The sequence below is a fragment of the Dunckerocampus dactyliophorus genome, chromosome 1 (assembly GCF_027744805.1).
Source record: "Dunckerocampus dactyliophorus isolate RoL2022-P2 chromosome 1, RoL_Ddac_1.1, whole genome shotgun sequence".
Classification (NCBI taxonomy): Eukaryota; Metazoa; Chordata; class Actinopteri; order Syngnathiformes; family Syngnathidae; genus Dunckerocampus; species Dunckerocampus dactyliophorus.
The window spans coordinates 13,243,376-13,264,070 of NC_072819.1; the positions used below are offsets into that span (position 1 = coordinate 13,243,376).

General features: G+C 41.9%; 1 protein-coding gene across 1 annotated transcript; it reads left to right on the top strand.

Annotated features, from left to right (window-relative positions):
• Positions 1–1,944: 1,944 nt before the first annotated feature.
• Positions 1,945–15,179, top strand: atp6ap1a (ATPase H+ transporting accessory protein 1a). The gene is made up of 11 exons (XM_054792765.1): positions 1,945–2,094; positions 7,760–7,886; positions 7,967–8,041; positions 8,710–8,903; positions 9,052–9,092; positions 9,176–9,261; positions 10,129–10,278; positions 11,157–11,314; positions 11,780–11,830; positions 11,928–12,165; positions 14,473–15,179. Exons 1-11 carry the CDS (start codon positions 1,973–1,975, stop codon positions 14,680–14,682), a joined length of 1,452 nt encoding a protein of 483 aa, XP_054648740.1. The 5' UTR covers positions 1,945–1,972; the 3' UTR covers positions 14,683–15,179.
• Positions 15,180–20,695: the final 5,516 nt, after the last annotated feature.

Genomic DNA, 20,695 nt, shown 5'->3' on the forward strand with positions numbered 1-20,695 from the left:
TACTTTCTGTAGTAAAAACTTACATTTATGAAGGAGTAATTACGTCACTAATTCAATTATTTCTTTGGGCAAGTAACTAGTAACTATAACTAATTACTTTTTGAAAATGAATTTGCCCAACACTGGCTACCACTTAACCTTTGGCATGAAGTGGTCTATTTTCATAGTTACAGTATCTGTTCACCACGTGTTTTTTTTAATGTATACAGAACACAGGCCAGAGTTGTTGTTGTTGTTGTTTTTTTAGCTCACGCTCAACTTTTGTAACAGTACTTGAGCTATGGGACAAAAATTGTGATGGAAGTCTATTCATGGATTCAACATTTAATTTGTGCTTGGGGTACACTGTGCTTGTCTACAACCATGCATTTGTAATTACTACTAGGTGTAAAAATAATTTCTTACCATGTGACAGCATCAAAGGCAGGCAGGCATCAAAGGTTTAAGTTTTGCTTTTTCTGTGGCTTTTACTTCTAAAAAGAACGATCAGTGTCAACCAGGGGTGTTAAGAGACAAAGAGGAATACAGTAATCCCTAATTTATCGCAGTGAATTGTTTCTAGTCCCAAAGTGGGATTCCTTATTTATAAATCGAATATTCTGGTACTTAGCATAGAAAAGCTCTTTACAACCTTTTAAAATACAGTTTTAACATTATGAGAGCCCTCTAGACATGAAATAACACCTCTACAGTCACCTTTACACTTGTATTACTCAATATAGTTGACATAATAAGAGTAAATAAGCTATTTAAAACATAAATTAAACTTGTGCTTGTGTGTGTGTTGCTGTGTGTTCCCTAGAGGAACTGAGTGGCGGCTGACAGGAGTTGACATCAGGGGTTCAGAGTTGAGTTTTAGCTTGGTGTGGGTGACTGCACCATGTAATCATTCGGAATTTGTATTAGGGATTATTGTGTCTGTTGTTAGATAGCTCAAACCTGCAATAAAAGCCTGTTGTTCCAGTGATCATGTCTGGCATTTGTGTGTGGCACCGAACATTACAGTAACACTACTTACACCTAGTGACCAGTGTAGAACACTACGTATCATTCACAGCATCTTTGAACATGTCTTCTGAATGCCTTAGACATAAAGAGTTCAAGAGAGTTTTATTGTCATGTGCATAGTACAACAGCAGTTATACCATGCATAAATAGTATATACAGGAAGTTAGGGGTGTGCGGATGAATTCATATATCGATAGTATAGGTGGTAGCGGGATTATATGATACTAGTGTAATGAGATCGATATTTTTCAGTTGTCTTTTGTGTTTATTTTCATTCATAAATGTTTGTATTTTGTTGTGTTGTACATAATGTTACGTTATTGATATTGTTATTTATCGTTATATTTGTAACAAACTCAGGGAATAACTTCTTACACTTAAGACACATTTTGCACTATTGGCTTTATTTTTCGCAAACAGTTGTATATAATAAAAGGGAATGATTGTATTATTTTGTTGATATTGTTGCATTGTTGTATATTGTATTTTGTGTATTTTATATGTTAAAATCTTTGCCCTGTGTGTCAACAAAATCGTGATCAACAAATTAAAAGCAAAATCATTTGAGGAGCTTGATCAACTTCAAGTCAGATGTATTGGTACCAATATCCATATCGACGATGCTGGCCTTGTATTTCCTTTTTTCGGATCGGTCCAAAAAATTGGGTATCGCCCACCCCGACAGAAAGTGACGTTACCCAAAGGACTAAGGTTTAACTAACGTTAACCTCCCGCTCAGAAAAGTTGATACAGTTCCATACTGCTGTTGTTATTTTAAAACTGCTCATAGAATAATTAGATTTTTTATTGTTTTTTAATGACTAATGATTTTTTAAATATTATTATGCTATCTAGTTTTTAATATTTGAACACTGTATTTTATTTGTCGCGCGGGAGCTGCTGGGCTGCGCCGTGATGTCATCGCCATCCGCCGTGCACGACGTCACCTGCTGGGATCTCGAAGATGGCGACGACGGGGACGCTGCAGCTTCACCGCATCTCCTCGGCCTTCCTTCTCCTCCTCCTGCTCGGCTTGCTGGGCCACTGCGAGGAGCAGGTGCCGCTCGTTTTGTGGACGCACGAATGGTGAGTTTTTAAGTTCATATACGTCTTCATTTGTGTTTTTTGTTTGTGCTTTCGCGACGGCCGACGCAGTCGACGAGGACGTAATCACCTCATTTATCTATTTAACATGTGTTTAAATCCGATACATAATATATAACATTAAATTAGTAATAATTCAGGTTTTAGTGCTACTTGAATTCTACACTGCTCGATAATTCCCTTTATAGTGGTTGGAGCCTTGTTAGCCACTTGACACCTAGCAACGGAGCATCCACTGATGTTCTAGCGTCAGTGACGTCACTGGGATTAAATGAAAGGGGGTTGGGGTTTAGCCCATAAATATGTGTTTAGACATTTATTTGTCATAGCACCAACATTAATTCATTAATGAATGCATTATTTGAAGAGCTCAGAACTTGTCATCTGACTCACTCTTTTTTATGCTAAATATTTAAGAGACTTTCTTCTTGTTAAAAAAATATCAAATAAATCCAGTCCATTAGCAATTACTGATATCAACTTACAATTTCAGATGTGAAAAGGTGCATGCCAATGAAGTCCTCATCCTCTAATATAAACACTTCACCTCTGTTTAAACACAGAAGCAATACTCGCATGTTTTTATTTTGAATCTTAATTTGCACCTAACAGGAAGTCACTAGCTTTGTCCCCATGCGGGGTCTACATCGTTCAAAGGACCCAGCCTATGCGGTCAACGAAGGCTGGGTTCTTATGAGAGTCTTCCAGGCTCGGCGAGAGCGATGTGAAATGGATGTGAACTGCACAATTTTGTGCAGTTTGAGGTTGGAGGCTGCAAGCATCTCCTGAGCTCGCAGGAGAACACTAACAGCTTCTTTTTCAGTGTTGAAGGACTTCAGTGCCTCGTCCACGTAGAAGTTGCAGTTGATCAGTTCTCTTGGATTGCTGCCATTGTCCGCTTCTGCCTTTTTGACAGCTCTCAGTTGGCCGTACATAGACACAGCAGGGGACGGGCTGTTGTCAAAAAGGTGGCCCCGCATCCTGTAGTACACAATGTAGGAGTTAAGGTCATTGTTCCTGAACCATAGGAAGCGGAGAAAGTTGCTGTGGTCTTCCCTCACAACGAAGTAGTGGAACATGTGCTCGATGTCTGCAGTGGTGGCCACCTGCTCCTTTCTTCTTAAGCCTTTATAGGATTTTGTGAAACTGTAACACAATACAGAACTTGAATCAGAACAGCAAATATGTTGGCTATATGTACATTTTAGTTAGCAACAGGGATAAAAAAATGAAGGCTACATAGCCAAAAATACCAAGGAAAAAGCTAGCCTAGCCTACTGGCGCTACACTAGCTAATGTTTACACAGGACTGGCTTCATATTAAACACAAACTGCACTTACAGACATTGCTTTTAGCTGTAGGAACAAGGAAAGACTGGGTTGCACAACTGGAAACCGAACATGAAGAGCAACAGTGGAAACATTCACTGAGAAAAGAGCAACGAGAGCTGCCATATGAAATGACTACTGACCAGTAACGTTTCTGTCATGTTTACAATGAAGGGAAAAGGCCTGGATGCATAATGATGAACATTGCTTTATACGGCCACAAGTGGGGTGCTATTACTCAAACATAGGTTATGCTGAGGAGACTGAACACACTGTGTACACTTTTTATGCTGTGTAATGCAGTCGACTCATTATCACAAGTTTCTCATTATCATGGGGGGGGGGGCTCAAGCCACCCTAAAAGAGACCTAGTGATGTCCATGTTTTTGAAATTATCACATTTAATTGTACACATTAAAACACATCACTTTGTCTCCCACTACACTCACTTGAAGTGAATTCACAGACACTTCGAACTCCAAACATCACATCATCTTGATTACACAGAAAAACAATAAGGGGATAGTTTTATCACTTACAGACCCTTTCCAAAAAATTAGAATGTCATGGAAAAGTTGTTTAATTTCCATAATTCCATTCAAAAAGTTAAACTTTCATAGATTATAGATTCAGGGCCCACAATTTAAATGATTTCAAGTATTTATTTGTTTATTTTTACATAATTTGGACTTCCAGCTCATTAAACCCACGAAAACAGGAATTAAAAAAAAATTAGAATACTGTGAAGAAATCAGCCCAAATTTTGCAGGGCATGAATGTTTTAAACTGAGTGTCTCACACTAATCATCTACTAAACTCAAATCACCTGCACAGGCTTCCCCAGGTGTCATTAAATTGCTTCAGTTTGGTTCAATTGTCTCAGTTGGGTTCAATATGGGGAAGACTGCAGACATGACAACTGGCCAGAAGACCATCATTGATACCCTCCATAGGATGGGTAAGCCACAAAAGTTCATAGCTAAGGAGGCTGGTTGTTCACAGAGTGCTGTGTCCAAGCATATCAATGGAAAGTCTAGAGGAAGGGCAAAATGTGGCAGGAGAAGATGCACCAGCAAAAGAGATGACCGTGGGCTTCAGCGGATTATCAAACAGGGAAGATTCAAGAATCTGGCAGAGATCCAGAAAGTGTGGAATGAGACGGGAGTCACAGTTTCAAAACCACCACATTCAGACGCATCCGGGAGATGGGCTACAACTGTGGGGTTCCTCGGGTCAAGCCACTTCTGAACCTGAGCCAACGTAGGAAGCGTCTCTACTGGGCCAAGGAGAAGAAGGACTGGACTGTTGGCCAGTGGTCCAAGGTCCTCTTTTCCGATGAAAGTAAAGTGTGCCTTTCATTTGGGAATCAAGGTCCAAGGGTTTGGAGGAAGATGGGTGAGGAACAGAACCCAAGCTGCCTGAGGTCCAGTGTGAAATATCCACAGTCCGTCATGATTTGGGGTGCAATGTCCGGTGCAGGTGTTGGTAAACTCTGCTTTCTTAAATCCAAGGTCACCGCAACAGCTACCAGAATGTTTTAGAGGACTTCATGATTCCTTCTGCTGAGGATCTGTATGGAGATGCAGATTTCATCTTCCAGCAGGACCTGGCCCCTGCCCATACCGCCAGAAGCACCAAAACCTGGTTTGATGCCCATGCCATCACAGTGCTTGACTGGCCAGCCAACTCACCGGACCTAAACCCCATTGAGAATCTATGGGGTATTCTCAAGAGGAAAATGAGGGGCACCAGACCCAACAACAAAGAAGAGCTGACAGCAAGCATCAAGGAAATCTGGGCTTCCATAACTCCCAGGCAATGCCACAGGCTGATTGCTTCAATGCCACGTGGCATCGAGGCAGTGATTAAGGCAAAGGGATTCCCAACCAAGTATTGAAGATTGACATATCATTTTGAAAGTACCATATTTTGATTGATTTGATGTGATCCTAATTTCTTTCTTTTTTTCCTGCAAAAACTGAGACGTAAATGGTGATTTCTTCACAGTATTCTAATTTTTTGAATTCCTGTTTTCGTGGGTTTTATGAGCCGGAGCGCCAAAATTACGTAAAAATAAACACTTGAAATCGTTTAAATTGTGGGCCCTGAATCTATAATTTATGAAAGTTTAACTTTTTTAATGGAATTATGGAAATTAAACAACTTTTCCATGACATTCTAATTTTTTGGAAAGGGTCTGTACACTCAAAGTAACTTGATGTAAAATATAATCCTTAATCTATTATAGGATTATTATGTGGTGTCTTTGAACTAGTGCTGTCAAGAAATAAAAAAAAAATCAATTAATTATGTCTGTAATTAATTGATCTAATTCATCGCTTTTTAAAATGTCACCTCAAAATTGCCCTCACCTTGAGGTATTTTCATTTAAATTCATAATATTGTGGTAGGTCAAAATATTGATATATAATGAGAAAAGTGGCTTTGTCAAGTCTTTCATTGTTTTTAACAGACCTGAACAGATGCAGTTCTTGCCATTTACATTCAGGCGTATTTGAGAGTACAGTCATCCCTCGCCACATCGCATTTGAATTTTGCGACTTCACTCTTTCGCGGTTTTTCAAAAAGCTATTAATTGATAAATCATGCTGTTTTGTGGTTGATTACGGCCTATTATTAGTCAAAAACATACATGTTTAATCAACATTTACATATTTTTGTCCTAAATTAAATTGGCAAAAATGTGGATACTATGCTATTTACTGTCAGGTAGTCATACCGTCTTTTTTTTTTTTTTTTTTGCAAAGGCAAAAAAGTTTGTCTCTTTGAATGCTGTCAGATTGTTGCAAGTCTTCTCACAGCACACCATTGCTGCTGAGGTTGGACACAGTAAAACAGTCATTTTACACTTCTTAAACGATCCTGAGGGTTATGAAAGAAAAAAGTCAAGTGGTAGATCCAAAACAATGTCACCAGCATTGAGCTGAGGGATTCGATTGGCTGTCCGCCAAGACACCGGACGATCCTCTGCCCAAATCAAGGTTGTTACTGAAGGACTTGTTTCAATGGAATAACATCACTCTTTTGGACCATCCTGCATGTTCCCCGATCCAAATCCAATTGACAACATTTGTTGATGGATGGCAAGGGAAGTTTACTATAATGGACATCACTTCCAGACGGTGGATGCCTTTCATGAAGCCATCTTCACCACCTGGAGCAACATTCCCACTAGCCTCGTGGAAACACTTGGATCAAGCATGCCCAAGCCAATTTTTTAAGGTGATTTAAGAATAGCGCAGCTACTCATTGCTGAAAGTTTTTTTTTAAATTATATTTCTATTTAGGGGTGATTCTGAAGGTCCAACAGTGCAAAATGTAAATTCTTGCAATTTTTCAACTGGTCTTAAAATTTTGATTGCCGTGTATATAATCCTATCACTCACCTTGCTGTTAATAAAATACAGTTGTGAAAGCAACTGCTCTCAACAACTGGAATAGACTGGCTTGCTTTGGACACTTTTTACACAGTGCCATAGGCAAGCTTACTTTTAATTTCATTATTTTTAATTATATGGGTTAAGATTTGTAGATTTTTATACAATACCCCGCTGAGTTTAATTATATCGTCATATTGTGATACATCACAAAAATATTGTGATACATACTACTGTAAGGTCCATATCGTCCAACGCTATTTAAAAAAGAATGTACGAAAAGATTGTATCGTAACATCTACCTGGATGTTGTAAGGATGACGAGGAGATGGTCAATCAACAATTTATTTATCGCAAAAGAGGCTACCAACGACTGAACCACGCCAAAACAGCATCAGCAAACTTAACTGTCTGCACGCAGCGATCCTCCTTGGCCCACACACACACGCAATCAGGACTCATGTAACATTTACGGCTTCACAGAGTGTCGGAAATGACACTACATATAACTGCCAGTATCCTTGAGCTCCTGTGGATTTGCTCCTGTGAAATCAAAAGTAATAACTAATCAGCTTAGTATTTTTTATTCTCTGTTTTGTTATTACTGTTGGATTTAAGTCTTGTGTTTAGTGTTTTTATTTACTGTATTTTATGTCCTTCATGTGTTCTGTGTACATTTTGAGTGATTTAAGTGTAAATTTACATATGGGTTCCGACTGTAAAATTTGACTTACAATGCGTAGTAGTAGCAGTTGTAACGGAGGCCACTATTTGAGGAAATATGGTAATTGACTTCACAAATCCACGTTAGCAAATAGAATCTTTGCAGAGCTGTCAGATTTCCTTACATAGTACACACACACACACACCCACACACACACAAGTATAGAACCTCTGATTCTGTTCTAAATCTGGACCAGGACCCCTGAACTTAGCCAGTCCCCCCCTGTGGCCGGTCACATTGTGGAGCAGCAGCAACTGGGTGCCTATTTAGACAAAACCCTCAACACGGGCCCCCATAATGTGGTGCTGTTTCTTCAGGACAAGGTACGTGTACATTGTAAACTAGAGAGCATCGATTAGTTTGCTCAAGCCACAGAAAACAGTTTACTACTTTTTTTCTCCAGATGAGCGTGGAGGATTTCACCCTATATGGAGGAGCTTTTGGGAACAAGCTGGACAGCATTTTCCCGAACCTGGAGGTTTGTCACTTGAATTGTCATTTTCCAATACGTCCTGTTTCTTTCTCTCCTCCTTTCCTCCGTTTCGGTTTTATACCACCGGGGACACCAGATGGAGCCAGAGAAGGCATGAAAAAGTCAAGAAAAAGTCTAGAAGTGTTCCCTCACTCATTTCAAGACCACCAAGAAGAAAAAAAAAAACACAGATGACTGTTCATTAATGGAAAAATAAATAATCTGGTCCCAGGTCATAAACCCTGTACTAGCTGTACAGGGAATGTCTTAAGATATGCCTTTATTAGTCCCACAAGGGGAAATTCCAGGTTTACAGCAGCAAAAGTGCAAGAGCACACAATATCAGATACAAAAACACGCAAGAGCACAGAAAGTGCAAAATCAAGAAGTTATTTACACTATTTACAGCTGTGTACATGTTGATCAAGCCACAGGTTTATTGCATGGTGATTGTACGGTTTATTGCACAGTTATTGCATGGTTATTGTACAGGATTTTTGGATTTGCATTTTTTTAACTGTTACAAAAGTGTAATATAATTTAGCAATTGCTAGCAGGAAGATGCCCATAAAATATATGTATTCTTCTCTTCTCACCTTCTTGTTCTCTTCTCATCCCTTGTTGACGCTGATTGTGGAAGCAGAAAAAAATCCACCCATATTTTTGTGTTCTAGAGCGCTCTGAGGTCGTCGTCATCCTCTCTGGTGCTTCCTGCCGTGTCCTGGCCCGCCTCTAATGCCGTGATTGGTCACCTGCAAGACCACCTGGGAACCTCCCCTCTGTATATGGACCCTGAGACGCTGAGTCAGCTCCGACTCAATGCCTCCTCGGCAGCCCTGCTTGTCTTCCGACTGCCCTACTACATCGGGTCAGTACCCCACCATGTTATTGACAACCACCTCTTTCAGGTGTTCTGGTTTGTTTGTGTGCAACTTCCTGTCTCTGGAAAGAGTTCTGATGGTCCCCCCTAACCTAACCTTACTTCACTTCCTTGTTGTCACCTGGCTGATTCTTAGGTCTGATTTGATGTCTGCCAAAGAAGTTCTCAGTGGCAATGGTGAGTGGGAAGCAAAAAAAGGACTGCTAACTCATCATTTTTAATGTCTGCCTATTACCTTGTCCACTTGTTGCATGCTCTAGACGAGGTGATCGGCCAGGTTCTAAGCATCATGAAGACCCAGTCAGTTCCGTACACGGCCATCTACACCGCCTTGCGGCCCTCCAGGGTGAGTCCATGTCGTCATGAGAAGCAGCAAGAACATTATTTTTACCCAGTGCCATTATTTCCCCTAAGTTTACAGGTTTGGGGTGGCACATGGGGGACATCAACACAAACACTCGCACACATACCGACTCAAATGCAATCGCTCCTCGAGAGTTACATTTGGGGCGCACACTTGCACGTGTGTGTGTCTGGGTTGCCGTGGTTACATTTAACAAACTTTCACAATAGAACGTAAATAACCCACAAAGTCAAAATCAGTATTTGTCATTTAAAGGCCTGTGTCATGGTGAACATTATTGATCATAAATCTGGTTTTAATGAATGATTGTCACCATGTAAACCAGACTCCTAGGCAGTTGGAAGTCTGTACATCTGTTATGCTGCGTCATCATGCTATGCTCCAAGTTATGTTCACGAGGTCAAAGACTCCTGAGAGTTAAATATACAGAAAATTAAATGAAAATCCAAGAGAACCAAACTTCATCATAAGAATGTAAACAGGAAGAAGGTGTGGTGAGTGAAACAGCACTAATAAAAAGAGCAAAATTATCCATCCATCCATCCATCTATTTTCTATACCGCTTCTCCTCATTAGGGTCGCAGGGGTATGCTGGAGCCTATCCCAGCTGACTTTGGGCGACAGGCGGGGTACACCCTGGACTGGTCGCCAGCCAATCGCAGGGCACATATAGACAAACAACCATTCACTCACATTCATACCTACGGAAAGTTTTTTTCCTTGTTTATAACTTTATATATAATATGGACAATGCGGATCTAACAGGACAAACTGCACCCACAAAGAGTGAAGGTGAGTGTAAATATCGGTGACACTAAGGAGCATTACCTGTATGCCATTTGTCTGCAGGAGGCGCCATCGCTCTCCATGGAGTCTACCCTGGGGGGAGGACGCTCACTCCTGCAGGCCAGAGGTGGAAACAGAGATCGGGAGAGGGAACGGGAGAGGCAACGCAAAATGAAGCAGCGGACTGGGATCTATGCTCCAGTGGAGTTTAAGGTGCTTTGTTACTTCCTGTCACTATGTGGGATAGACTTGTTTTTTTTGTTTTTGTTTGTTTGCTCACTCATTAAAAAGATTCAAGTTTCTCATCTGATGCAGTTATATCTTATGGTTGATAGACACTGGTCACATGTTAATCCTAAAATGTTACATCCTGTACAGCAGGGGTAGGGAACCTATGGCTCAAGAGCCAGATGCGGCTCTTTTGATGGCTCTCAGACATTTTTTAACACGATAACCATTTATTTATTTTAATTTTTCTCTTAGCCAAAAAGGTTCTTGACTCCTGCTGAACAGTGTTGTTTAACGCTTGATGAAAGTGTAATCCACCAACTTCACCACTAGGCAGAGCCACGACTACACGAAATTGCTGGATCTAAGAATGATGCACAGAGGGATACATTGTGGTTTGGAATACAGTTTTATTTTTACATGAAACAAAGAAAGGTGCATGCTTGTGACCGGAAGGGGTATAAAATAAATAAAATAGGAAATCACAGCTTTTAGTTGGACAGCAACAACAAATTAATTACCAGTAGAGTTCAATCTGTTCCAGGGTCAAACTGGTCAAACATTTATGAGCGTTATTACCTGTAGAGGTTTTAAGTAACATTTTAACGTAGTAAAAAAGTTAGAAAAAAAATGTAAGTAAAAAGAAACAGTATAATAATGGGTTTTAACATATTAATATTAAGATTTAAAAAAAAAAGTGTACTCAAACATTGTGATGAACACATAATCCTTGATGGTCACCGACTAATGCACAACACAACTGAAAGTCTGGAAGTATTTACACAAAAAAATAAATGCATGGTTTACCGTTTTGTGTGTGTGTGTGTGTGTGTGTGTGTGTGTGTATGTGTGTGTGTGTGTAGGAAGGCGAGAGCACCTGCATCCTCCTGTGGGCCAAAGGCCTGTCAGTCAGCATCCTGCGAAGCGGCCGCTGGGAGGTACATGACTTGACACCGTCCACCTTTGGGGAGGGCGTCAGCCCGAAGCTTCATGGATCAACTTGTGACAAAACCAAAGCACGGTAGCTTCCCTCCACTTCTTTGCCTGCTTCTTCGCACAGCAAAGAGAGGTCATCCAGGTCAAAGAAGAATGAAATTAACCCCTTTTTTAACAGAAGGGTGAAGCAGCAGAATCTTAAGTTCCTAGCTAAGTACATTCACATTCAAATCATGTGTACAAAAATAAAATCAAGCTTCTTTTAGCAAAATATGAGCTCAGTCCATCACATATTGGTGTGCTAAGTTTACGAGCGTGCGGGACCTCACTCCATCCACAAACACAAAACAACACAACACAAACTTCAATCACTTTATTTTAGAGCTTTGTACAACCAAGTGAATTTTCAGTGGTCTCAAGACCACCGAGGGATGTTATTTCGAGTCCACTTCAACAACACAGCAATGAAGAGTTTGACTTTGCTATTGCCGTCTTCTTTACTGTCAGTATGATTTATTATTATTATTTCTTGTTTTTGGATACTTGGCAGGCTCGTCCTTAACTATGAGAACGTTCTTGGCCACCGCAACTTCAAACTCCTGTGAGTCTTTTCTTTGATCAAATCCTGAATTGTACGACCTCAGGGTACATGTGGAGCGCCCACGGAGTTTTCCCCACTCTTGTCTGTCCATTTCCAGCTTCGCTCTGAGCCAGCGCCACTACAAGGTGTCGGCCCGACGCTGGTTCACGCTGGACGCCGTGGAGTTGGAGTATGACGGCACCAAGGCGACCTTTAATGGCAGCAGGAACATATATGCCCCCGCCGAGTACTCATACCGCTGCGAGTCTGTCACCAGCTTCCGATGGCCGCTGCTCGTCCCACGTTCGTCCAAAGATCCAGCCAATCAGTGGAGGGTCTCCTTTGAAGACTTCCAGGTAGGAGCTTTTTATTATGGAGCAATGTCTGAAACTCTATACTGTACTTAACATCATATTTAATGCATAATTTAAATATGATGTATTCTTTTTACATCATATTGAATTTAAATATGATGTAAATATGGTCCATTAGACATTAGAGGTGCATTAAGTCCTCCAGCTCCACCGGGAGGACACCAAGGCGTTCCCAGGCCAGCTGTGAGACATAATCCCTCCAGCGTGTCCTAGGTCTGCTCCAGGGCCTTCTCCTGGCTGGGCATGCCCGGAACACCTCACCAGGGAGGCATCCGGGAAGCATCCGGACTAGATGCCCGAGCACCTCAACTGGCTCGTCTCGATGTCAAGGAGCAGCGGCTCTACTCTGAGCCCCTCCCGGACGACTGAGCTCCTCACCCTGTCTCTTTCAGCCACTCTATGGAGGAAACTACAGCCGCTTGTATCCGCGATCTCGTTCTTTCGGTCACAACCCAAAGCTCATGACCATAGGTGAGAGTGGGAACATAGATAGACCGGTAAATTGAGAGCTTTGCCTTCCAGCTCAGCTTTCTCTTCACCACGACAGTCTGGTACAGCGACCGCATTACTGCAGACGCTGCACCGATCCGCCTATCGACCTCACGCTCCAACCTTTCTTCACTCGTGAACAAGACCCCAAGATACATGAACTCCACCTGGGGCAGGACCTCATTCCCAACCCACAGGGAGCGATCCACCCTTTTCCGACTGAGAACCATGGCCTCGGATTTGGAGTTGCTGAGTCTCATCCCAGAAGCTTCACACTCGGATGCAAACCGCCCCAGTAAACGCTGAAGGTCACAGCCCGATGAGGCCATCAGGATCGCATCGTCTGCAAATAGCAGAGACGAGATTATAAGGCCCCCGAACTGGACTCCCTCGACGCCTTGGCTGTGCATAGAAATTCTGTACATGAAAATTATGAACAGAATCGGTGACAAAGGGCAGCCTTGGCAAAGACCAACGTTCACCGGAGAAACAGGCTTGACTTACTGCTGGCAGTGCGAACCAGGCTCCTGCTCCGGTCGTACAAGGACCGAATGGCACGTAGTAGCGCGGAACCAATCGAATACCTTTTCCAAGTCCACAAAGCACATGTAGACCGGTTGGGCAAACTCCCATGTACAGTATCCTCGCAAGGGTGTAGAGCTGGTCCAGTGTTCCGTGACTGGAACAAAAACTACATTGCACCTCCTGTAGCCGAGGTTTGACTAACGGGCGTACCCTTCTCTCCAGTACCCTGGAATAAGCTTTCCCAGGGATGCTGTGGAGTGTGATCCCCTACGGTTGGAACACACCCTCCAGTCACCCTTCTTGAAAAGGGGGACCACTACCCCGGTCTGCCAATCCAGAGGTACTGTTCCCGACTTCCACGCAATGTTGAACAACATCCAGAGCGTTGAGGATTTCAGGGCGAAACTCGTCCACCCCCGGAGCTTTGCCACTGGGGAGCGTTTTGACTACCCCAGATACCTCAGCCACGGTGATGGAACTGTCCGCTTTTGTGTCCTCAGACTCTGCTTCCTCTATGGAAGGTATGTCAGTGGGATTGAGAAGGGCCTCAAAGTATTCCTTCCAAATCCAACTATATCCTCAGTCGAGGTCAGCAGGCCCCCGTCCCCACTGTATACAGTGTGGACCGGGCACTCTTTCCCCTTTCTGAGGCGTCGAACGGTTTGCCAGAACCTCTTCGAGGCCGACCGAAAGTCGTGCTCCATGGCCTCACCGAACTCCTCCCACACCCGAGTTTTTGCCCGACCACCGCCGAAGCCGCGAGCTCGCTGGCCTTCTGGTACCTGTCAGCTGCTTCAGGAGTCCCACAAGCCTTGATGTAATTCTGGAACGTTAAATATGTAAATACGGTATATGTGAATTGATGTAATTCACATACTGTATATCGTATTTACATATTTAATGTTCCTCAAATGTACCATATTTGCATTATATTTAATGGCCTATTTACCACTAATGTACCATATTTACCTCATATTTAATACACCTCTAATGAACAATACTTCCAGCATAACCATATTTACGTATTTAATGTACTTCTAATGTGCCATGTTTACATATTTTAATGTACTTCTAATGTATCATGTTTACATTCTGATGAATGTACTTCAAATGTACCATATTTACATTCTATTTAATGTACCTCTAATGGACCATAGTTACTTCATATTTAATGTACTAAATTTACTTCATATTTAATGTCCCTAAAGTGTACCATATTTTCGTCCTATTTAATGTACCTGTAATATACCATATTTCCATCCTATTTCATGTCAGATACAAGGTTTCAATGTGAGCGGAAGTGAGTTCTCGTATGCGTCCGACTGCGCCGGCTTCTTCTCTCCTGGAATTTGGATGGGCCTGATGACCAGTCTACTCATGGTCTTGGTGCTCACGTACGGCCTGCACATGATCATGCAACTGCACACCATGGACCGCTTTGATGACCCCAAGGGCCCAGCCATCTCTGTGCCACAGACAGAGTAAATCATGTCTTCCTATCCATCCCTCTCACTCTCTTCTCCTGCACTCACCCAGCCCCCATAGCGTTTCCTTTGTGCTACAGACTCATAACTGTTATTGCCCCACCATCATTGCATTGATTGTCCTAAATGACATATTTTTCCTCAGCGCGGCCTGCTCATGTTCAGGTGTTTGATTGAGTCTTGAACACCAGTAGATGGTAAAGCAACAAAAACAGGGTCCCGCTTAAAAAAACAAACAAACAAAGATCTAGACATATAATATACAAATTTTATTTATTGGTGATAGTGTTTGTGGTTATTGCTTGTTTCTGTGGGGGAAAATGTGATATTTATCTGTTCATTGAAGGGAATACATGTTCTGTCTGTAGATGTTTGTGTCAGTGAAATATAGCAAAAGGGGGAATTATTTATTATTTCAGTTGATTTGATGACTGTGAAGTGACTGTAATGGTTGTGGTCGATGTCGTGCAGCTGCTCAATAAAATGTCTCTAGAGAAAGCGTTTCTTTGAGTCGATGTACCCCTCTGAGGTCATATACCGGAGGGGTCTTCAATCCTGGGCACACCTCCAAGCTATCACTCTGCTAGGGCATCTGTAGTGGGCTGAAATGACAGTAAGATGCGTTGGCAGATCTCAGTGTAACCGCTTTCATTTTTCACTAACATGCCTCAGTTGAGTGCGAGTCTTTAAAGACAGCATTGCCCCCCCCAGAGCAACAGAGGGCGTCATAACACAGCCATCATACACCACTCTCACTACTAAAAAAGGGCGCACTTGACAGCAGTCAGGCTTCCTTTCACATCCAGGGCCCGATTGTTCAGTTATTTTAATCAGTGGTTAACCCCTAACCACCGGTTAAAAAGTTAGCGGTGGTCCTTAGGTGTGTTAACGTTAACGTCAAGTTACCAGCCGGTTAAAGTTAACCGAGTTTTAACAAGATAACGGTGCCGTTAAGTTAACGGGCAGTTAAGTCTACTTAACCAGTGGTTAAATAAATGACTGAGTTTTGAACTGGGTCAGTTTTGTTGGAGTAAAATGTCAACTATCTTATAGATCATCACAAAAGAACAGATTTTCTCCTTTTTCATAGTTGTTGCAATAAAAACTTTTGCGTTCAATATCACTTTTATGTTCATGTACTCAACAAAACTATAAATACAACACTTTGGTTTTTGCTCCCGTTTTAAATGAGCTGAAGTCAAATATGTAAGACATTTTTTGTGTACACCAAAGGCCTATCTCACTCAAATATTTACAAATCTGTCTAAATCTAAATAGTGAGCGTTCGTAATTCATTCACCTCACAGGTGTGCCATATCAAGATGCTGATCAGACAGCATGATAATTGGCTACATTAAAGGCCACTCCAAAATGTGCACTTCAACTGTATTGCAGGGGGTCAGAAAACTAGTCAGTATCTGGTGTGACCACCATTTGCCTCAACTACTGTATATGCTGATCCAGAGCACCCCAAACGTGCTCACTGGGTGACATGTTTGGTTAGTATGCTGTCCTGTGTTGCGGATGGAGTGGTCCATAGTGGTGGTGGGGTTATTTTATGAGCATGTGTATGTTATGGCGAGCGAACACAGGTGCATTTTATTCATCATATCGGCGTATACAGTGTTTGAAGCAAATGGATTGTTCCCTGTATGACCGGTGTCCGAGTTTGATTCGCATTGCTGGCAATAAGTCGGACCCGTTTCCAGTGAGGGTTGGACTCCGCCAGGGCTGCCCTTTGTCACCAATTCTGTTCATTACTTTTATGGACAGAATTTGTAGGCACAGCCAGGGCGTTGAGGGGTTCCGGCTTGGCGGCTGCAGGATTGGGTCTCTGCTTTTTGCAGATGATGTGGTCCTGCTGGCTTCATCGAGCCGTGACCTTTAACTCTCACTGGATCGGTTTGCAGCCGAGTGTGAAGCAACCACTTACTGAACATTGGATGGATGCGTGGAACCACTTTGATTCATTTTGTACATTAAAGATGCTAAACTCCATCCAATGTAGGTCGAGATATGCTAACACATCTTTGATTTTGTGTTCTAAGTGACAAAGCAAATAGTTTTTTGTATAATACCTAATAATACATCCTTTTAATATTGTTTTAATTTTCAAAACATGCCAATAGCCAATAAAAAACAAGCTGCAGGGGGCAAATGGCCTGTGGTCCGCACTTGCACACCACTGTTCTACATAATGTGGACGTACCATATCATGAGGTTGGTGCGTCACGGACACTTCAAAGTGTCAGGATTCTCCAATAGTCACCCAACTGTATATCCAATTCCTGACTGTTTGCTGATAACCATTAGCATGTAACCAGTTGAGGGGGCGTGTCTCTATGCAGTGCTGACCCTGACCAATCGTAACAGGCTACAGTATCAAAGCATTTCAGCCAAAAGGAGAAGAATGCAGATGTTCCTTACACAACTTGAGATTTGGGGAGCATTTTATTCAAAGAAACATGCTATCATGCCCCACTGGGATCCATTATCATTTTAAACGTCCCTGATATGAGCAGGATAGGGCCCCTGTAAGCACTGAATAAATGCAGTGAATGGAGTGAGGTTTCCCAGTGAAGGTGATGTTAGCGCCTCAATACGTTTAAACCCTTCCTGCAAAAAATGTGTCAAGAAGGTGGTTGGAAATGCTTTCTTTCATATTTTTTTAAAAGCAAAAGCGCAGCTTATATCGTTAGTTGTCAACATAGGCCAATGATATGCCGTTGTCCAACGTGTTGTTCTCTTCCACCACGAGTTGGCGCTCCTGTTTGAAGAACCGCAGACAACGACTGTTGTGGTTTAACAGGCAGCGAGACAGACAGCAGCAGGATTAACAGGCTACTCATAAAGGACATCATACATGCAACATTCATTGAAGCAATTCAAGTAACCCAAACATAAATGTTCATCACAACTACATATATACAAGTTTCTGCCCTTCAGATGCGTTCAGGGAGACCAGCTCCTTAAGTCTCAAGTCCTAGTACTGTACCTCTTTGGACCTAAGGCTAGACGTGGTTGTTGTTTTCTTGAGCACTGAACATTGGGCAAAAACAAAGGTTACTATCGCATTGAAGACTCACATAATAAATAGTAAAGGCATATTCATTATTACTGACTGATGCATGCGTGCCAAAATCATGTGCACAAACTGTTCATTAAATGTCAATAATGATAATTTACAACATTGGTGTCATTTACGACATGTCGTTTCACTTTGCTCTCGAAAGATGACAGAAGATAAAAAGACGTAACAAGCAACATGAAGCAATGACAAGATTTAACACGGTACATTTCTGGTGCTAAATGTGTCTTATAAGCACTGAAATTTATTTTTTTCTTGCTGGCTTTTTTCTAGCTCCTGAAAATCAAATGTTTTATTTTGGAAAGTAGGTGCAAACCATCAAGATAACACGTTAACGCAGTAAGTAATTAACGCAGGAAATTCTTTGATTTTATTTTTTATTTTTATTATTATCTCATACACATTCATGTGGGTGCAAAAAAGCAGTACTGAGCTTCACCAGAGAAGGCAGCAATGCGCCAAGTCTGTTGGAATTTCAGGAAGAAGAAGAACAGGCAGTGCTACTTGTAGAAGACATGGAAAAAGGTGCCGGAATCTTATAAGGACAATTTCATTTTAAATCTCTTCCAGACGGGGGAGTTGATTGGGTTATTTGTAGCCACTGCAGAAGCAAAAGTACAGAAGTATTACTTAAGTGTAAATTTCCTCTTTTGTTCATATAGCAGTTTTTTTTTTCAAATAAACGTGAGAGACTTCTTTTGAATTTGTTATTGAACTTTTCGTACAACAATGTGATTTGTAATAATTGCTCAAGTGTGTTTGTATGAGTTGATGTCATTAGATGGTTGATGTGCAAGTAAAATGAAGTCCATCTTTTACAGCACTTGTCCTCATTGGGGTCATGAGTGAGGTGGAGCCTATCCCAGCTGGGTTTGAGCGAGAGGCGCGATACACCCTGGACTGGTGACCAGCCAATCACAGGGCACATATAGACAAACAACCATTCACACTCACATTCACACCTATGGACAATTTAGAGTCTCCAATTTACCCAGTGCTTCTCAAGTAGTGGGGCAGGCCCCCCGGGGTGGGGCGTGAGAGGCAGGGAGGCCTTTCACTGTTAGTGCAGACCTGCCAACATGTATGAATTTGTCATACTCAGCATGCAATTTGACTCTTGAATACTCTTGTATGCTTCATTGCTCTCCATTTTGTTGCATTTTGCTGGTTTCAATTTCAAGTACAGATAAATAGTATGAGAAGAGCATGCAAACTCTACACAGAGTGTTCTCCAGGCTGTGAGGTGGACCTTCTAATCCCTAGGCCACCATGCTGCAGAAGATCAGCAGTGTATCGCGATTCCTGAGTCCAGACTAGGCTGTGTGTCACTTGCACTATCATACTTACACCTTGTGTCTTTTGAGTACATAAGTACGCTCACACCGAGAAGTACGGTACAATGCAGTGCACTCTCAGTGTCCGGATGTTGCACTCAAAACGGTCAAAATGGTGAGTTGCCGAGATGGTCAATCGATTGGCCCGCATCTTAGCTACTTAGCAAAAGGACGAGAGATTATGTTGAAATAATGGCAGCTGAGGAGCAGCCCATACCAGTGGAAAGTAGTCAATAGAAGAAGAAGAAGCAGGTAAATATTGCGACATTTCAACATTAATCGATGTATGACAGCACTACACTGTCAAAACTCATGCATTTAGGAATTAAGTACTCAGTGTAGACAGTGTACCAACTGAAGTGTGCTGACGGACATATTACATTTGAGACACAGTGCACGTTCCCCTTATGTTTTGAGGCGGGCCAGAACCAGTATCTGCATTTGGGTTAAGTTCAGACACTGTCTCGACATCAAGCTTGTGCTTGGTCTTGTAGGCTGTGGACGAATAGAAAGGAACAACCCTAGTCAAAGGTCAAAGTCAGGGGTTCGGAACGTTTTGGCTAAGAGAGCCATGAAAGCCACATATTTTAAAATGTATTTCCGTAAGAGCGAAATAATGTTTTTTAACATTGAATACAACTAAATGCCTGCATTTTTAAGCAAGACCAACAATTTTACAATATAATAAGTCTCTGAATGTATTATTTTTAATAACGTTGTTACACTGAAGGTAACCAATAATAAATAAAATTCTTCGTACCATTAATGCGACTTCTGGTGCCGCATGGTTTTGCACCCTACTCTTCATCTTTCTTTCTTTTTGCCATCTTCTCCGTCGAAGGGGTTTGCTCTGCAGAATTAGCTAGCAGGCTATTTGATAAAAAGAGGGAAGTTTACTTTTTGACCTCTCAATGATCCAGGTAGGCCAGTTTTGGTATCTGACCCATAAAATACCAGAAGGACAGCTGGCATTGGCTCTGGCCACGTGCATTGCGCAAGAAAATGGATGGATGGATTAAAATGCATGAGAAAGTTTGATATTTTGAACATTATTTTTAACAGCGTGATTTCTGTAATGTTTTACTTTAAAATGTCGGAGAAAAAAGTGATATGCACTCATCATTAGAGCCACATCTGGCTTCCCTACCCCAGCTCTAAGTGCACTTACTCTCATGTATTAAAATACTGGCATGACTGCAGTGTCACTTCATTAGTTACATTCTGCAGACTGTGACCAGAAACGTTAACTGTTGAGCCCAGTTAAGACAGTAACAAACTCCCGACACGACACAGGAGGACCACGCCTCAACAGGCAGGTGACATGTGAAACCATTCGTAGTTTTAATTTGGTTTTGTTTCAACAAGTTGTTAGTTTAATTAAACTGGTCGAGTGGCATACCAAGCAGCCATACAACATTGGCGTCACTGGAGACGGAGGAAGTGTTGTTTCAGATCATTCATGCTGGGTGTGGCGTCAATTATCACTGTAAAGTTCCACCTCTAAATTAAAGTAATTAGCTTTCAGGTGTGACGTTGAGTTGATGGAATCAGGGCTGTGGTTGGAGAATCTTTTCATTTCTTTGAAGCTTCTT

Coding starts and splice junctions, on each gene's coding strand:
- atp6ap1a (XM_054792765.1), top strand. CDS start 1,973: ATGGCGACGACGGGGACGCTGCAGCTTCACCGCATCTCCTCGGCCTTC. Junction 2,095..7,759: donor GTTTTGTGGACGCACGAATG/GTGAGTTTTTAA, acceptor AATCTGGACCAG/GACCCCTGAACTTAGCCAGT. Junction 11,831..11,927: donor CACCGCAACTTCAAACTCCT/GTGAGTCTTTTC, acceptor GTCCATTTCCAG/CTTCGCTCTGAGCCAGCGCC.